The following is a 20402-nucleotide window of genomic DNA, read 5'->3' on the forward strand; positions in this document are numbered from 1 at the left end:
AATTGATTTATGATGGTGTTGAAATTATTGAGATGTGTATAACAGAGGTGCTTTATGTCATCTTCAGGTTGAACAGCTTCTTCATCAAGTGCACTTTGTTATTTGCTGAGGGCTTCTCATACATCCCAAATAAGGCTTCCATCAATCTTGCTGTGGATTTCTCTTTTGTAACATTATGAGCAACTCTTCTTGACAAAGATAGCCGGATAATGCCCAAAACTTGTCTATCAAGAATTTGCCAATCTTCTTCTGACATGTTTTCTGGTTTGCTCCCCAATAGAGGAAGATGAAGTTTCTTCCCATATAGATAGTCTTCAATTTGTATTTTCCAATATCCAAAATCTATTCCATTAAATTTTTTAATTCCTGCAGCCTTTATTTCATCTGCCATTTTTAATATTTCTCGGATTCGAATATGCAAAATCCAACCTTACAAATGTGTCCAGAATGGCCAAAAATATTGGAAACGACATTGAGATCACCCAAATCGGACTTCAGATGGCTCAGATTTTATCAATCAAAATTTTGGATCATTGGACGCTACAGATGAAGCCATGTGTCAGGAGGAATAGTCCCTACGCCACACTGGATCAAAACCCAGAATGCTAACATGGATATGCTTACGTGTCTGACATATAAGATAGGTAGGCCCACAAGTGTGATGTGGCAGAGCCACGTGGATCTCGGGCTGACGTGGCGAGGATGACGTGTCATGCGAGATGGTGGGTGGCATGGTAGGTGACGTGGCTGCTGACTGTGCGGATCTGCGTGCATGGCTATTGACGTGTCAGGTCAACTCGGTTCATATTGCAGGAAATCGGGCGAGGAAGACGCGTGAGGCGCGTCGGTGCACGTGGGCAGTGTAGTCGGCTTTTTATTCGCGTGCAGGCGCGTGCGGGCATGCAGGACTTCGGTTTTTTATCGAGTTTTCACCAGTGGATTCCTCTCGTCTTCCTCTTCATGATGGTATGCTCAAAAATACATTTTGAGAACTTTGATTTTTAAGTTTGGATCAAACACCCTCTTTTTCAAGAACAAGCTCTAATACCAGTTGTTAGGCTATTCAAGCACACATCAATTTACGTGGTTTAGCAACTTGCCTACTTCATGGAGTTATTGGTTTGTATTAATCACTCCAAGAAACAATACAAACAACAAAACAAGAAGGAGGAGAAAAACTTCTCTACTCAACTCTACACACTCAAACTCTCTTATCTCTCTTCATGTTTTTTTCTCTGTGTTTTCACTCTACAGAACACAACACGAGTTGAGCTCATATATATATAGTGAAGGGCATAAAACATGCCATGATTTATGCCCACCATTTGCCTTCACTTTGTGTTTAGTGGAGATTACTTTGTGTTTAGTGGAGATTAGGTATTCCCATTAAACTCATAGTAGAGGTGGGGCATTGTTTGTCTCATTAAACTCATAGTAGAGGTGGGGCATTATTTGTCTCCGTAATGCTAACATTTGGTATATTAGTTTTTTCTTATGTAACCAGTTCTCTAGCTGGAGGAAAATACCCATATAATGCTTAGAAGGGACTCGTCTTTATTGATGAATGATAATTCGAATTGTACCACCATTGTGCTAAAGACAACCGATGGTGCCACTAGGGATTATGCAGTCATATATCCAAGGTAGGTTTCCAAGCATTGATTAACTCGTCCAGACCACCCATCAATTTGTGGATGGCAGGAAGGGCTCATAAGCATTTTAACCCCCAATAATCTGAGTAATTCCTTCCAGAACAGACTGGTAAAAATCTTGTCCCTGTCAGTGACTATAGAAGCTAGAAGAGACCATGAAACTTATAAAAATGATCCGGGAATATCCAAGAATCCTCTCAATTCTTTTACAGACTTAGGTACTAGCCACTCCTTGATAATTGTTGTCTTTTATGGGTCAGTAGCAACTCCTTCAGGTGAAATGATGTGTCCTAGATATTCTACTTTTTGTTCACAAAAAAAGCATTTAGACTTGCTTCACAAACAATTGATTACTCCCGAGTGTCACTAGCATATTTCTTAGATGACTAAGGTGCAGCTCAAATGTTGAACTATCCACTAAGATATCATCAAAGAAAACTAATGCAAATCTCGTTATAAAAGGCTCCAGAATATGATTCATCAAAGCTTGAAAAGTTGTAGGGGCATTAGTCAAGCCAGAAGGCATTACTCTAAATTCATAATACCTATAGTGAGTCCTGAATGTCTTTTTTTCTATGTTACTATCATGGATTCTCACTTGATGGTATTCAGACCTCAAGTCCAATTTTGAGAACTGTGAACCACGTAGTTCATCCAACAGTTCATCGATCAAAGGAATTATAAATTTTTTTATGGTTAGATCATCGAGTTGCCTGTAGTCTATATAAAATCTCGAAGTGTTGTCTTTCTTCTTTACTGACAAAATCGGTGAAGCTAAAGCTAGGTTGTGTAACTCCATTCTGCAAAATTTCTTTTACCATATTTTCAATTTTTTCCTTATGTAAGAAAAACTCCTATAAGGCCTTATATTTACTGGCTTAGCAACTGGAATGAGAGGGATTCTGTGGTCTATAGATCTCTTTGATGGTAAGTGTTTAGTTTCTTTGAACACTGCCTGGTATTCCTTTAGTATAGCCTCTACTTCAACCACTGTTATTCTCTGGTTCCTCTCTTCTTGAACTTCTAAGGAAAAGAACTGACCAATGTAACCATAAACATCCTCCTTAAAACTCTTATGTATCTTTATAATCGATACCATTTATAAACTGGCATCCTTTACAATTCCTTTTAACTAGATCATCCTTCCATCCTTCTTAAAAGACAGTTTCATCTTGTAAAAGTCAAATAATATTGGTGAGAATATCCTCAAGCAATCAACTCCCAATACTATATCACACCTTCTCAACTTTAATAACCTCAAATTAGCTTGAAATTCATGCCCCTATATGAACCACTTGAATTTAGGTCATAGGCATCACATTTCATAACGTTACCGTTAGCCACTATGACTGCCAGAACTGTGGTTTTAACAATGACAGCTTTGAGTCCTTTAATCACCTTCTCATATATGAAACTATGAGTGCTTCCACTATCAATTAAGATGATCAAATCCCTTCCCTGACAACGCCCTCTAATCTGAATGGTGTTATAGGCATAACAATCAGAAAAGGCATTCAGTGACATCCCATACTCTTCATTTCTGGTATCTTTCATTACATCCATTCCATCCTCTTCTTCTGCTTCTAAGAATTCCTCCTTTTCATCCCCCCTTCCCTCAATCAAATGAATCCCTTTAACACTACATTTATGTTCAGGTACAAATTTATCACCATATTTAGAGAATAATTCAAGTTTCCTTCTCTGTTTATAAATTGTATTTCTAGATCTTTACACTTCTGTTTAATTGTGCATGAAGTGTGTTATGTTAGGTTCTATGTATAGGAAGAGGAGCGACTAAAGTACACAGTGGGGGTGAAAATTGTAAGACTTAAGGACAGGATCCAAAGACCATCTTCAGATTAGCTGTGGAAAACTCTAATTTTCTTACTGCAAGTAATTCAGAATCACGAGTTTCACAAGAAACAACTTTAAATGGCGTGTGATTTAGGAAAGGATTTTGTTCCCTCACCTTTAACTATGCCATTGTACTGTGTCCTAACTTTACACTGTAATCCTATCCATACATGTTCATATCTTGCACAGCACTACTGAATCAAGAAATTACTTTCCTTGTTCCATTTGTATTCGTCCTCGTACATATTCCGATTTCTTGAAGCAATTCTTCAACTTTCTTAGTTGCAAATTCTAGGCTAAACCATTATTTGTCAGACTAATAAATCCTTGACTTGTTCAAAAGAAGCTTAATTAATGAATGGAAGCTAGATAACAAAAGGGTAGGCAGAAAAGCAAAAGGGAAAAAGAAGCTGAGAGAGCTGAGACTCAAGTAAAGGTATGGGCATTAGATGTTTTTCTTCCTCGTCACCACAGTTAAATCCGATGTTAGCTTTACGCAACTTGAGGGTAATAAGAATTCTGTTAGCTAGAATGCTATGCTTATATATCTAGTTTCTTTTTAGTTTTGCAGTGCGTAGAACTTTGAACTACGATATGGATTACGACCAAAGATCAGAGGCTCTCTCTGGCCCTCACTGGAAGGGTGTAAGTGAATTTTTCCTCTTTTTGTTTACATTTTCATACACTTGTTCATCTCTGGTTACTCATATCCGTCGTAACATGCTCAAGTCATAGTGTAGGAACTTATGCTGGAAAATGCAGAGAACTATTTTAAGATGATATATTAAGATTGAGTCTGGCAGTGTCTTATTTCATTTTCAGAATAAAGTTTCTGATTCTCCTAAGTGATGGCTAAAGCTTTAAGTAGTCTTAATTGCCATCCATGAAAAAGGGAGGGAAAGGTGCTATGATAGAATAAATTGATCTTATTCTCAGCAAACGACATTCAATTTGTTATCGCTAACAGTAACCATGTAGATAATTAATCTCTTTTATTTTATCATGAATTATGTTTTTTTAATAAAATCAATGTTTAATCTATAGGATGGCTATTCAATATCGTCAGATAAAGCATGTCCTGCAACATGCAGAGTGCCAGCCAAGGCTCTAAATATTATATGGGGCAATGATCCCCGGTTTTGGCAATGGATCAAACTTTCAGAATTGGAAACAAGGTAAGCCAATCTAAATTAGCATTTAATCATGTAGATATCGTAATCTTTCTTTTTCGAGTGATAGCAGCAGCTATACTTCATTTTATAATGTGTTTGAATTTTTCAGGTCAGTTGGTTTCGACGAAGGTGCAAGGCTCCTTCAAGTTAACTGGATTGAGGTCACTGGGAAATTACCCACAGCTATGTTCAATGTTGCTTCAACTACAAAATACGAAGTATATTATGTCATGAAATTTCAGGTTGATGCATTTGGTTGGCATTCTGTTCCAATCAAGTTCAAGGTAAGACTCAATGGACAAGAGACGGTGAAAAACTTTGTACTCGAGTCTTACAAGGAGAAACATGATGTGTGGCATGAGATCTGCGGTGGCGAATTTACAGTTTCAAAGAATGCAGCTGGAGTTGTAGAATTTGGTATGTTTGAAGTTAAAAGTGAGTGGTGGAAGGGTAGCGTGGTTCTTGCAGGTATCAAGATTAGGCCAAAAGAAGGTTAAAAGGTGGGGAATGTTTTTTTTTTTTTTTGTAAGAGTTCTAAATCTGGAAATTTAGGCTAATTTTATGTTTTTCTTTTATTTTCTTTTTGATGAGCTGTGTTGTTTGACAACAAACAATAAAATAAAAATGACTCTTATCGGTATCAAGTCCTGTGATAAGGGTTTGGCAGGCAGAACAAGCTCCATATTGCATAAAAGTAATCCAGGATTCTCTTTTTATATTCTCAAAAGTCCGGAAACCAATTTGCATTCAGGGAATATAACTTTAATGGATGCTTTGTCACAGAATAAGTACTTTTTCTTTTATATTGTATGCAATATGTAACTTTTTACTTTCTTTGATTGATGAATGTTGATGAAAACAACCTCTGCATCATCAACAAGTTGTAATCTCACACACTTAACAGCTTTCGTTGCAGTCTGAGAGTGTGTTTGTGCGAGTGGGTGTTTAGCACGCAGATAAGCAATACATATTCTGTCTAATCCAAAGCACTTTTGAATGCATGGACGCGAATGGTTTGCCTAAGACATTATTGGAGAGGAACCTGAATCTCATATGAGCGAAAACTAGCCCAAAAAATACCTTGACCGTTGAAAAAAATACATATTCTCTAGCCCACAAGGCATCTTATTTAATTTGATGGATGATGAATTTTTAGACCACTTGCAACTCAATACATCAAAAACTCAACACACTTTCAAGTGATTGCAGCCTAGAGACTTGATTAATGATCCAACAGTGGAAGGCTAGATCAAGAGCCAACACATTTTCGCAGAGTAATTTATGCACCATGCTCTAAAGACAGTAGTTTGTTAGAAAGTGATGGTTATGAAGACAAGGGGGGAGGGTGGTCACTTGAACCAAAAGAGAAAGGAAAGTCTCATTTCCATCACCTTAATTATATCATTGTTTTTGTCTGTCTATCATTGACAAAAAAAAAAAAAAAACCCGAGAGTAGTTCCTGTGCTGTGCCTAGTCTGATATGCATAATGCATTTACCTAGTAATCTTCAAAGTTCATGTCAACTTTATTTCCAGGGGTGTTCTTTTTTCCCAAGTCCTAACCATAAGTTCTCTTATGAAAGTGATGTTTCTGTGGATGTGACGGTGCTACTAGATGCCTTGCTGGCTGGTAATATATAAGAAATTCAACTGCAGAATGCTCTCCCGAGATATTTTGTATGAGGCTGTGCTTGTGGTAGAGTTGAAAGACCCATATTATGGATGGGGAGTTCCAGTGAATGTCTCACTAGTTATCCCAAATGGAAACAAGCAAGAACCTAAAGAAGAGTTGCAGACAAAGGCCAGAGAGCAATCAGTAGACGTGCCAGGTAGCGAGTCCATAACTTCACCCGAAAATGTTGAGGAGCTACAAATCGGTATGCATGAATATGAAGGCGGAGAATGGACGAGGTGCCTTGTTATCAAATGGATTGTCATTCGACCACAGACGTGAGCTTGCACTAGAATGATACAACATTTACTATCCAGTCAGAAATGAACTAAAAAATAATCTATGATGTCCTTCGAATATGCAGAGGATAGCCAATTTAATAATCAAACAGGCATTCACGAGCATGTGGATCCCTAATTTCTGCGGAAAATACTGGATTTTGATGCCAGTTGATGAATGAAGATAAATTTGTTCTACTTATCAAATAAGTTTGTTTTACAATTTGAAAAATAATTCAAGGCCACTGAAAACTTACATCATCGTTAACTTCACGACCCGTAAAATTAATCAAGGTATACGTAAGCTGGCTGGCCGAGATACCCACATTAAAAAAAAAAAAAAATTGCATTAACATTTCGCATGTTGCATTTTGGCCCACGCAAAAATGATCATCTAAACACTAAATTGCTTCTTTCACAGCTCAATTGTAAAGATCATGACCATGGAAGAGATTGCATAAAACTAATTCTCTTCTTTTATTTTTGAAGAATGAACATGGTGATAAGGAAGAATCGATGGCACTGATCAGGTAACATGAAAAGGAGCTGGTACAATTAAAAGTGCAAAACAGTCTTATAAATGAAGATGGAAGCCTGTATTATAAGATAAATTCAAAAAAATAAAAAACAAGTTAGGGCACAATATGCAACACCTGCTTGCTGCAGCAAAGCTCCGAATGAGAATAAATGCTAGGTCAATTCAAAGATCAGTGCGGTAATTTTCTGGCTTATACCACAATGAGAAATCAATTACTTCGCTTTTCAGTTTCTCAGTGGCAGGTGCAATCCTCTCCAAAAGCTGCATTATAAAGACTATCAAATCTATCATCTGGTTCAAACAAGATCACAAAGCACACTAAAGAATTAGGCACACAATGTGAAATCATGAAACAACCAAAGAGTCAAGGTTCACATAGCGTCATTTACAGTTAAATATAGATTATTTGATTTATTTATTTTAGAGTGAAGTGGATTTTGACTCCCATCCATCAGGGAATTTGGAGCGATGTTTTCCTTTCAACAAAAGCAACTTGCTCTAGCAATTTCCTTCTCATCTTTTCTGATGGAAGGAAGAACAAGCTCCCTCATAAATGGGTACTAGATATTTTCCAATTACAACACGAGGGCCCAGCAATTGGTTATTCAAAAATGTGACATTAGAAGCTATGATTATAGTTAATGCCATTGGTGAAATTTTTCATGCCAGTTGTCTATGTCTGCAATTAAAGAGTGGGGAAAACAGAGAAAGAACAAAAAGGTGTTTGATTTTTTCACAGAAAACAAGTGAAGTTTAACCTTGGCATGCAACACACCGTTAGACACCAAAACAGATCTATCAAATCCACAAAACTTTCCACCATCCATGCGAGATACTGTCCCCCCAGCCTCTTCAACTATCTGCTTGAAAGGGAAAGGAAAACATTAATATTGAAATATTTAAAACTGACCCTCATTACTAACAAAATTTTGTCCATATTCAACAAATATGATTTGAAAAGGCCTGTTTATGTTAGCTGGGGAATGCTAAGGATGGTGGTTGCGATATTAACAAGTTGAACAAGTGGCTAGTGAGAGAAATAAACATATTTCCTAGAACAGTGCCACTATATTCACTGTGGAGCTTATGGTTGAAGTCATCATGGATCCTCTGGGGACAGCAATAAGTCAATGACTCAAATGGTAAATTCAATTGATACCTACTCAATCCCTAGCAAGTATTACCTTCTCCATCTTTTTTATAGTTTGAGTAATTTCTATGTGGACACCTACGTAGGAATTCATTACACAGATTGGCAAAGAATTAGATAGTCACCAAAGCAGAAAACTAAGTCAGGAAGCCTTGTCACCATACACAACCAAAGGTAAGTTGAGTTGTTTGTCTTGTCATATGGGATATAACAGGCACCAATACGTTAATAGGTCATTATTCACTCCATTAATAAAGTCCACAATCTCAAACATAGAAATAAAGTCTAATTGCATATCAAGTAAAAGCATTTAAAAAAACAGAATTTTACCAGAACACCAGCAGCCATATCCCATGGCTTAAGACGATACTCCCAATATGCTTCTACAATCCCAAGAGCTACATGGCACATGTCAACAGCAGCAGCACCAAGCCTTTGAACACCCTATACATTATTAGAGAGCAGAAGAAGAAATACAAAAAGCAATATGTTATGTTAAAAAAGAAAAAACAATAGCCTATCAGACAAGAAACAATTTAAGAGGATAATGGCAATACCCTGCTGACATCAGTAAACTCCTTGAATAGTTCAATGTTAGCGGCCCATGGATCATCATGTTCATATCCAAAGCCAGTCATGAGAAGAGACTGCTCAACCTAAAAAAACCAAAAGGGCAAGGAGAACCAATAGAGATGAGGTGCAATTCAAAAACCATGAACTTGTGAGTTATAATCTACCTTGCTAATAAAGTTAAAATGATCAATTTATGTCATTTGTTTACTTATGCATTTAACTTTTCCCTTTTCATTCTAGAAAAGATATGACACAACATGATAAATTTCATATGTAGATAAAATAATGCAAGTCAATTAACTCTCCATGATGAGTTTACTTTTATGTCATTTGTTTACTTATGCATTTACCTTTTCCCTTTTCATTCTAGAATCTATAAGAGAGTTCAGCTCACTAGTAAGGAATGCTTAATGTTTCAGCATGTATCAATGCAGATTTAAACACACTTCTAGATGATAATTGAAGGGCACATGGTTTTTCTAATCAATATATTCATATTAGATGATTTGATAATGTGTGAAAATTTAAAATCTTGATCAATACATGATCACTTACCTGAGCAGTTGGACTTGCGTGAATTTTTTGGCCATTACAAAATGCTCCTCCACCTGTCATGATTGATGGTAGTTTCATCCATAGATGTACAAAATGACTGATGCAATTAAATAAAGAAAATTACAAGTTAACGCAAAAATTTCTTACCGGCAGTTGCAGAAAATGTGCATGTGTCCCAAGCCATAGGATCACTGACAAACTCCACCTAAAAACAAATGTTAAATTGTCAGCTTCCTTTTTTTTCAGCTGTTTAATGTCAAGTGATTTCTGTTTCCTGTGATCATGTTTTCATCTTTATTTTATGTCAAAAAAGAAATAGACCTTGTTTCGCTTCATTATCTTATAAGAAAAAATTAAGTTTGATCAGTACCACTGAAGCAGCTGCAGGATTTCCTTGAAAAAGAACTCCCACAGAAACCGCAAAGCTAGGATAACCATGAGCAAAATTTGTTGTTCCATCCACACAAATATCAAGGTTTGATAACTTCAAGTCATTTAACATGAAAAAAACAACAATGAGATCTATTCATGCGAAAGTTTTCCAATACATGTCCAGAAAAGCTGCTGATCATTATACTATTAATGATGGCATAATTGATAATTAAAACTGAATTCTAAAATGCTATAACTGTAATTTCAACACCCAGCAAAGAAAAGCTAAAGAAAAGGTGGGAGGGAACCCTTCAAAAAGAGAAAAAAAATGAGTAAAAAGCAAAACAGGAATAATGAACCAGGATTTGAAAGAGACAAACCTAGAGGATCAATGCACCATAGATAATCAGATAATGTATCTCCTATGATTCCTCCCTCCTCCCCAAGAATGAGGTGATCTCCAAAATTCCTTGTAACAACTTCTAAGATAGCAGCCTCACTCATTTTGTCTGCGCCGCGAGTAAATTTTGCCAAGTAGAGTGAAAATTGGCATGGTTTGTTCCAGAATTTGATCAGTTACGAATGTAAACCAACATATCAGGTCCTTCAGAAAATCTTTAACTGAAAAACATTTTAATGACCCATATAGAAGCAAATCTTTCCGTGAATATTTAGGAAAGAAACCCAATAGTAAATACATGCATCATTTTTATGGACTACAAATGGTAAAATGACTACACACTGAACTTTAATGGCCGATCACATGGTCATAATTCTCACTAATGAAATGGATTGCAGTTATTGATGAAAGCTTCTAACTAGATATATTTACTTGTCATTAAGAAGAAAGCCCTTTCAAGGCATCCCATTTAAAATGTATCCATTCTAGAGACATGTACGGCTTTGTGTTTGGGAGCAAAATGTTTATGTGTGCGGTTGTATGTGAGAGTTAACCATCTGTGGGGAAAGGAAAGGAGGAGAAAGATTTGTGAAAAAACACCTTCTAGCCTCTAGAGGCTAGAAGCAAATTTGAGGGCATGACTGTTAATCACTAAATACTTTTATAAGATTCAAATATTTTGATATTGAGAATACTCAGCAGATACAAGGTCAAATTGAGGTTCAAAGCTTCAATTTATCTACTTGAAGGATTTACAGCATCCAAAACACAAGAGATCCACCTTCTGATTCTTGATCACCTGACAACTCAACAGGATTAAAAAGGAATTTGAATTTAAGTAGGCAAGAAAATCAAAACATTTTTAGGGGGCATTTGATGGAAGTTTGAAGCTGGCTCAAAGATTCTTTTTTCTGTCATATATTTTAATTGGATACCATAATCAATTGCAATTGCAATACATCCAATATATTTATAACCATCTTTTAACAAGCAAACCAGAAACAATAGTGTAAAGAATTAACTTTAGTCTACAGAAAAGAGGTAGATGAATTTACTTCATAAAAACAAGTACAAATACAATTAATCCATCGAGATCACCTTGAAACATCTGATCTATCATCTAATTAAAGGTGGACAATAAACTTTGCCCCTCAAGATCATGACACTATGACTACGAATAGGAAAAAAAAATATATAGACATACATCATTAGTTGGGAAACTTTGATAAGTCCTTACTCGGTCACCAAGTCTGTAAGTCCTTTATATGTGATATTTCGAGGCTTATTAACAGCATCCATCACTACCTGGATAGATAAAAAAGAATGTCTAGGAAACTACAGGAAAACTAACATACTTGTCCACAGCCACCTCTAAATTAACAGGTACACAAAGGGCCTCTAAAGCAAAAGAACTTATGTTCAGCAAACTGCCAGCGGAGCCATAATAGTAGTCTTGGTTCAGTTTACTCATACATGATATATGTACAATAGTCAATCATTGAGCCATAGATGTTTAATATAGTCTAATACATACGAATAATAGAACAAAATAAAAAACCTTAAATTTACTCAACACATCCTTGAGAGATATAAAGCATGATGAACATATATATATATATATATAAAGAGCCTTAATTTTAGTAGAACATAACTCAGGCATTTCAGATTAATTAAAACAACAAATAATTTCAGAAGAAATAAAGTTATTATTGCTAAGAAATTGAACAAAAATACAACAAAAGCTCATAAATTTCACATTCCAATCAGCTTATAAATAAACAAATCAAGTTCGAATTAAACACAGAGAAACACCATCAAAGCGCCTCTCTGTCAAAGTTAAAAAATCCACACAAGAAAAGCTAAAAGGGGAGAAACCAAACCTCAGCACCGGTCTTAGCAGCAGTCTCAACAACTTGAATAAGCTGACTGGGAGGTATAGGCCCAGTTGATGAAGCAGCCACTTTAGGATACTTCATCTCTGATAAAGCAGCCTTTATACACACATTTCTTGCTAGTTTCATGCTCAAAAGCTGAAATCTTTGAAGCCCACATTGAGAATTCTCACTAAATCTTTGTGGAACACAAAGTTTTTGAGTGATTTAAGAGAGAAAATGATCTGGGTTTTTGGGAAAACTTAAGGGGAATGTTTGTGGAAAACACTACGGACCTGCTCATTTCAATGCCAATAATGGAGTTCATGATTTTGTGACTATTTGAAGCACAAAGTTTGGACCTTTTTGAGGTATTTGATTGTGGTAGTACTTGTGTTTGTGCCACAGGTTCTGAAGTGTCTCTGAAATCCTGTTGTGTCAGTATTAACTAGGAATCTAACGTCGGATTGAGGGTTGTTAGTGATTGAGTGGTGTTTGGTTCCTGATGCGATACACGTCGTTCAATATTAATGGAGGATCAGAGATAAGGATGTAAGAATTTAATAATTTATACATTAACCACCCTTTCAATATATAAATTGCTCGAGTATATTTTCGTTGCCGTTGTCGATTCTTGTTCTCTTTTGATTATTTAATTTTTTAAAATGAAATTTTCAGTGATATAAATTGATTGTGTATTTGCATTTATTGATTTATCAAAATAAACATATTCATAATAATATATTTAAACTCAAAAATAAAAAGAAACACGATGTTAAATACTATAAAGTACATCAAAACCTCCTGCATGGAAATCTCTAATGTGATGCTGTCCAATCTTTGGGATTTTTTTATTTTAAATTTTAAAGGTTGAGCTATTTCTTAGTAGTGGGTTAATTTCTTTGAGATTTGTTTATTTATTTTTGAAGGGCTGCGCCCCTAGGTGTTATTGCAATTAAATCAGAGCAGATTAGAGAGGTGAGATGCTGATATGTTATTGCGATTTTTTAATATGTTATTGCGATTTTTTAAGTAATCTTGACACATACCATGGTTAATATATAGCTTAGAACCATCAGCCCTGTGTTGAATTTCAGGAGGTCGCAGTTCATCAGTCTACAGATTACCAAGAATTCTTACGAGCTCGAAGCTTATTCAACTAAAATGAGGTTTCCTGGCAACACAAAAATGGAGAAGAAGAAGAAGAAGAAGACTAGAAATTATGGTTGTTTCCTGGTAGCTACCCAAGATACGTCGTAGCAGTGTATTTTTCCACGATGGTGCTAAAGAGACAATGAATTAGCTTGTGTCGCACCATATGCTAAAGAGACAATGAATTAGCTTGTGTGGCACCATAAATTTTAAAAAAAAAAAAAAACCATCATGGCATATGAAAGTTGACCCCTCAACTAGTTTCAATAAAAAAAAAAGGAGAGGAAATAAAATGTTTTCACAATAAATAATTAACAATATAATAATAATATATGCAAACCCTCACGTTTTATATAATTTGTATTTTATGCTTCTTATAAACCCATCCCTAGATGAGGGCTGACAGAAGCTGTGTATGCGTCATGCCTGCTTACGTAACACTCCTGACGTATCACGATTTATTAGTCTCCAAAATAAAATATAAATTAATAAAGCTCGAGCTCATTCTTAATTCTTGTTAAAAAAAATCATGGATTTAGACGTGTCTGGATCCAATTACTCTTGGAATCGGCCTTCAGATTAAGACCAGCGTTGCCCCAGCGCCTTGCTGAAAATTGACTTTATTTCTTATTTTTAAATAACTTGGATTTTCCGGATATCATTAACTCGTAATTGTAATGTCAAGTTGAAAAGAAAAATTAAAATCATAAAATGGGAAGAAAATGTAAAAGCTGAAAACCAAATGCATAGAAAGAAATAGACTACATGTGGTCGAATCTTTGAGGTTTTAAGGTGTTAGCTTACGTGGTAGTTGGTAAGTGTGTATGCTTCATATATATTAACATGTTGAGTTTGACTCTGCGATATATATAACACAAACACTAAGAGATATTTTATATATATATATATATATATATAATTGTCCAAGACACCATTAAATTTCTTTTTTTTTATATAATCATCAATTTTATAATAAAAACATGGTTATTTAGGTAATATATAGCCATGAAAATAATACAAAAAGACATATTGAGATATGAAAAAGAAAAACAAACAAAACAAATTAAAACATTAATAAATCTTATATTTTTATCTAATATCAATGCAATATCAGATCTCAAATATACAAGCCGATGATTACAGGACTTCAACTAGTAAAAGAAATGGTAAAGGATCATGCTAAAGTAGGAACCAATATTTGAAGTACCTTTTTAGAAGATAATATTATTTTGAATTGGTTATATATTCCAGATTATGCTGAAAGATAAATGATTTCAAGTTTTTTGTTTTTTTTTTTGGAAATTTTCAGTAAGACAACATTAAAATTAAATAATCTCCAACTATACACATGCTAAAATGAATATTTTTTTTATTAATCAACATTAAAAAAACTAAAATTAATGACTTAGGTTTTGTGTAAAATATCTAGATATTATAGATTGTACCTATATAGTAAATATTATATATAAAAAATATTGTAATCATACAAAGTAACTATATAGTAAATATTATATATAAAAAATATTGTAATCATACTTTTGTGAGGTAATCTTAACAATTATGTTAAGCCTCTCAATTATTCTCACATATATCAAAGCTTCCCGCCATTAAAACTCTTCTCCCCCTCTCTCTACTTACAATCGGCCTCCTATCTTCCTCTCTTAAATGGACTTTACAATTGCTATTGTCTTCTTTCCCCATCCAACCGACACTACAGCCCAGCTAGCCAGCCACTTAGAAGTTATTGTTGCTGGTTCCTTCTCCCAACTGCAGTCCAAACCCTTAGTTCCTTCTCCTATGCTTCTGTCATCCCTCTCCACATCATGGGGACAACACCTCCTTCTATCTTTGTGTTGTTCAACACTTATCAAGTTATCTCATTGAAGCTTACAGTCACAAACTATCTTTATTGGTGAATGCAGATGAAACCATATCTTCTTGGACAAGGTGTTTTTCACTTTTTTGATGGCTCAGTGTTGTGTCCTTCCTCTCAGGTTTTCTGACAGTTTTGATGTTTCTTCTTTGTTAATCAACGCCACTTTTCTTTATTAGAAGCAACAAGATCAGCTTATTTTAATCACGCAACTCTCCTCTCTCTTAATGAATGTTCTGCATCTTGTTGGTAGATTATCAAAATAATTTCAAGTTATTTTGATATTAAAATAAAATGTATAAAATAAAATATATATATTATTTTAATATATTTTTAAGTAAAAACATATTTTAAAATATAAATTATTTTAATATATTTTCAAGTAAAAACATATTTTAAAATATAATTTTTATTACAATCTCAAACACACTTCACTTCAAAAATATTCAAGGTTATGGATGTTAAGAAATATATTTGTCTTGTTTTTATTTATTAAGAGTAAAATAATAATTTTAATTTAGTCTATATATAATACTTTTGTATTTAGGTTAAAACAATAAACATATTAATGAGAATTCTAGCCTATTTTTTAATGTTTGTACTTTTTGTGTTAATTAATTTGAATTGCTAAAAGTGTATATGCTTCATATATATTAACATGTTGAGTTTGAATCTGAAAAAAAAAAACACAAAAAATTAATTTTTTTATAATTTTTGAAGACACCATTAAATTTTATTTTATTTTTCGTTGTCCAAGACACCATTAACAAAGTATATGCTTAGTAAATCTTAATTTTTTATAAGTGTCCAAAACACCAAAATTTAATGTCATTTGTATTGATTAAAAAATTATATCTCGAATATGTGAACTAATGATTATAAAACTCCAGCCAATAAAAAAGACACTAAAGAATCAAGCTAAAGTAAGAATCAAGACATGCAATAGCCTTTTAGAATTAAAAAATTATATCTCGAATATGTGAATTAATGATTATAAAACTCCAGACAATAAAAAAGACACTGAAGAATCAAGCTAAAGTAAAAATCAATACATGCAATAGCTTTTTAAAAGATAATATTATTTCAAACTAGCCATATATTTGAGGTTGTGCAGAAAAATAAAAGATTTTATGCTCTTTTTTAAAAAAAATGAGTAAGACACCATTAAAATTAATAATCTCAAACTATACATATGCCAAAATGAATTAAAAAATTTCTTTGGATTCATCAACATTAACAAAACTAAAATTAATGACTTAGGTTTTGTATAAAATATTTGAATATGGCTGTTTTAATTATTATAACTGAGATCAAGATTGAATAATACCCAATTATATACAAAACTCAATCATAAAAACAAACTTTTCTTACTTTTTCTTACCTTTTGTAGTGGCTCCATGCACGAAACACAACACAGCCACGAAAATAAAGATATCCTAAGTACAATAATTGTTAATAGGGTCGGTGTCCACACGCACTAACATCAGCAGCTTGATTGGCCAAGAATATGGGTGGTGACGCACATGGAGGATGAACAGCTTGTCATGATCGAAGGGCATTCACACATACATGATGCCGAGGTGCTGAACATGGAGGGGAAGGATGCTGCTATATAAACTGAAGAGTAGGGAGCTGAAAGATGTAGAGTATCTTCAACACTATCCATAACATACATACATTTTCCTAGCTAGCTAGGTATAAGTTACTTACTGTGAGGTCTAGATTTCAAATAATGAGTCAGCACAGTACCTCCCAATCTCAAGGTAAAGTTATTTTTAAATGATTAAGTTACTGGTCTTTTACATGATTAAATTATCAAGTTCATCGATTAAGGATGGGTTGCTCATGATCTTTCAGAAGCATATCCACCACCGAGCCAGCAGGCGCATCGTCCTCCTCGTCCTCCTCCACCACCACAATATTCCGATCCAACACCTGCAGCTGAAAAAAAGAGGTATAAATGGTAGTAATTCAACATTTCATAATTACTCTTCTAATTGTGGATCTAAATGAATATTGTGCATACACACATTAGCAGGCGCGCATACATACATATACATATACATATATTTAATACATACATGTATTATGTATATCTGATTTTTTTGTTGTTTTTTTTTTTTACACAGTTGGCGTTGCTGTTGTGTGTATTGTCGCTGCGAGCGCCTCTACAGTTGGCGTTGTTGTGTGCGTTGTTGCTGCGAGTGCCTCTCCAATATTTTTTTTTGATGAGCGTGATTCACCATTACTCAAATCACATCTCTGGGAATCCTTGTAGGAAATTGACCTAATTTGTTTAGTATCCATTTATGTGATATATTATCTTTTTCCTGTAATGTGAATCTCAACTATTTCAATTAACTAAGCAACAACAATGGTGTTTTTCTTTCAAATTAATCTGTACTTTACATTATTACCTGTGAATCTTATGTTATAATCATTTGTCAGTTGCGTTAAACCAATATGCATAATTAAAAATGGTATAAAGACGTTAACATTAATTCCAAGACAATATAAATGATTATCAAGGGTGTTTCAGCCTATTTTTTAAAATTATTTCGCAAAAAAAAGCAAAAAAAGAAAAAACAACAAATAATATGCTCTAAGACCTACAACTACAACCCCGAGAAGCCATGATACTGTACCCAGACCTGGACATCAACTCCAGAAAGCATCGACAATCTTCATGTGCCTAGGTGACAGAGATGTAGCAGCAAGGAAATAACAATCACAGTCTAGTCTAGGTATGATTTCTGCTCCTTCTCTGTATTTTTAAATGCTTTTCGTTTTGATGTTCTACGATTGTTATGACAGTATGAAATCATGGAATGGATGGTGGGGGCAGTAATTATTTACCCGTACACCTCCTTTTATTTTGGTCGGACCCTTTTTTTCTTGGCTAGAAAGACTACAAACGATAATTCTATCATAACGAAGGAGTGAGCTGTTAGGCTGCTTTTGTTTTCTGCTAGTTTTTTTTGTTTGAAGTGAAACAAATAAAGGAAAGTGTTTGATAATAAATAAAACTAGATTCAATGAAAAATTAAGCTTGAATGAAATAATTTTTACATATTTTTTAATAGAATTTAGTAAAAAAATTTAAAATCTATTTATTTTTATATTTTAAAAGTTTTTTCTTAAAAAAATTTTAAAAAAATTATTTTTTTACTTCATATTAATATTTTTTTAGTGTTTTAGATAAAAAATGAACTGATATTAAAAATAATTTAAAAAATATTATTTTAATATATTTTTAAATAAAAATATTTTAAAAAATAACTACCATCACACTCTCAAATATAACTATAAATATTTTATATTATTTTAATTTTTTTTTTAAATCACAATCACTAGAACACACTTTCGAGTGGCATGGTCATGAGTTGCATGCGTTTTGTTTTGTGCTTTCATAATACAGATAATTACTTCCTAGTCTAGATGATGACGTTGGGAGCATGCTTTGTTTGGCTACTATGAAGTTTCATTGGGCAACATCAGGTCTGGTTTGTATGATAGAGGCAGAGTGTTTTGATTCTTCATTTTGATCTTTCAAAAAGACAAAAGGAGTATTTAGTTTTGTTTATGGGTCAGGCTTTTCAAAGACTTTCTTTTATAAAAACAACGTGGGCTGCATGTTATGCTTAGGGAAGCCTGGGCTATTTCTTTTCTTAAGCCCATTTGTTTCTTTCGGACCAGGCATGTGCTGGTTTTGGTTTCAGCTAGAGAGCCTAGCCCGAGTGGATGGGCTAAGTCTTAAAAAGTCCTAAGAGAATGCCGCCTCACAAAAATTTGTCATAAAAAATGCAATTTCTTATTTCTTAAAAGACACATTTCAAGAAATTTTTCAATTTTTTTATTTCCGATTTTTTAGTTTTTTAGCAAAAGATTAATCTTAGTTTAATTTTAATAATTTTTTAAGTTTTTGAAAGACCATCTTGCAATTAATTTTGAGTTACCCATAATTTTATTTTATTTTTACTTTCATATTTAATATATGGAATTGCAATCTACATGTAAAGTGCTTTTTAATATTTAATAAATTATTTTTCCTCCACAAAAACAACAAAAATCTTTATTTCAAAAATACAACTTTGTTTTAATTCCATGTAGCTTATAATAAATTTAAAATATAAAATTTATTCACACCAAGAAATCCTCATGATAAATAGATCACTTATTAGGAACTTATTAAAGTCTTTGAACTATATTTAAATCATACAATTTATTTTACATCAAGTAGAGTATATTATAAGTATTGAAATCTTTTTTAGCTATATCCGATCTCTCATTTTTAAATTTTCTAATAAAATTAGTACAATTAAAGTTTTTAATAATCCTGAATCAAATAATTAGATAATAATTTTCTGTCACTTTTAATGTCACGTTTCCAACAAAGAATTCAAAATCCTTGATTGTGTAAGAATAAAATTCAATAAGTGTGCGTGTGTGTGTCTATATATATATATATATATATATTATCATTTATAAAAAATGTGGTAATTGTTTTTAATTTTTTTGTTCATCAAAAGTGAAGTTAATGGTAATTTTCAATAATGGAAAAAATATAAAAAAATATATTCAACTTTTATTATTTATTTTAATAATTTTTTTCCACCAACTATAATTCAATGCGCACAAATAATATATATTAAGATTTAATTATACTTTATGGTAAATATAATTAAAAGAAATAGGTATGAAGATAAATTTTACAAATATTTTTCGTCAAAAAAATATTTCTTTAATATTAGTAATAATCATAGAAAGTAAAATACAATAACTCATAGTTCAAGTCTTTTTTTTTTTTCACTTCTTGTATTTACTAATATAATTGAATATTCTTCAGAAAGCTCCCAAGAATTAACAAAAATAGACTTTTTAAAATATTAATAGTTATTGTAAGAATAGTGATTTAAAAGGATTATTTTATATTATTTAATTTATCCATAATACTAAATTTTAATTAATTTAATTATGTTTCTGTTTTTCATAAAAAAAAGTTATTAATATCTCCATTAAATTTGAAAAATACGTAAAAGCTCAAGAAAATATCATAGAAACTATTTAAAATGCAATGGCACATAAACACGGCGTGACTAGGATTTAATCAATGGGACATGGGCCTAGAGATCCATATAATAGGAGTACATACATTAATTAATTTGATGAAATGGCTTAATAAATATGGGTTTGAGGAGAGAGCTTTAATTATAATGATTAATTTTCAATTAATTTCAATAACTTTAATTCGCGTGAAATCCCATTCTTCAGGGCATAGGCTTGACCAGCTC

At 33.1% G+C, this 20402-nt stretch overlaps 1 protein-coding gene, 1 long non-coding RNA gene and 1 pseudogene across 3 annotated transcripts; 2 read left to right on the top strand and 1 right to left on the bottom strand.

The window, feature by feature from the left end:
- Positions 1-3245: 3245 nt before the first annotated feature.
- Positions 3246-5555, top strand: LOC105115887 (putative F-box protein PP2-B12). The gene is made up of 4 exons (XM_011012958.1): positions 3246-3307; positions 4070-4151; positions 4551-4681; positions 4788-5555. The coding sequence occupies exons 1-4, from the start codon at positions 3276-3278 to the stop codon at positions 5173-5175; spliced, it is 633 nt and encodes a 210-aa protein (XP_011011260.1). The 5' UTR covers positions 3246-3275; the 3' UTR covers positions 5176-5555.
- A 1525-nt stretch (positions 5556-7080) lies between these two features.
- Positions 7081-12592, bottom strand: LOC105115888 (phosphatase IMPL1, chloroplastic-like; annotated as a pseudogene).
- Positions 12593-16610: 4018 nt separating this feature from the next.
- LOC105115889 (uncharacterized) lies at positions 16611-17504 on the top strand. Of its 2 annotated transcripts, none has more exons than XR_840408.1 (3): positions 16611-16874; positions 16969-17074; positions 17241-17504. It is a non-coding gene; the product is annotated as an uncharacterized LOC105115889 (long non-coding RNA). The 2 variants fall into 2 exon arrangements; XR_840409.1 differs by having other exon boundaries at positions 16613-16874; positions 16969-17065.
- The last annotated feature ends 2898 nt before the right edge of the window (positions 17505-20402 follow it).

This window comes from Populus euphratica, unplaced genomic scaffold (genome assembly GCF_000495115.2).
Source record: "Populus euphratica unplaced genomic scaffold, PopEup_1.0 scaffold796.1, whole genome shotgun sequence".
NCBI lineage: Eukaryota > Viridiplantae > Streptophyta > Magnoliopsida > Malpighiales > Salicaceae > Populus > Populus euphratica.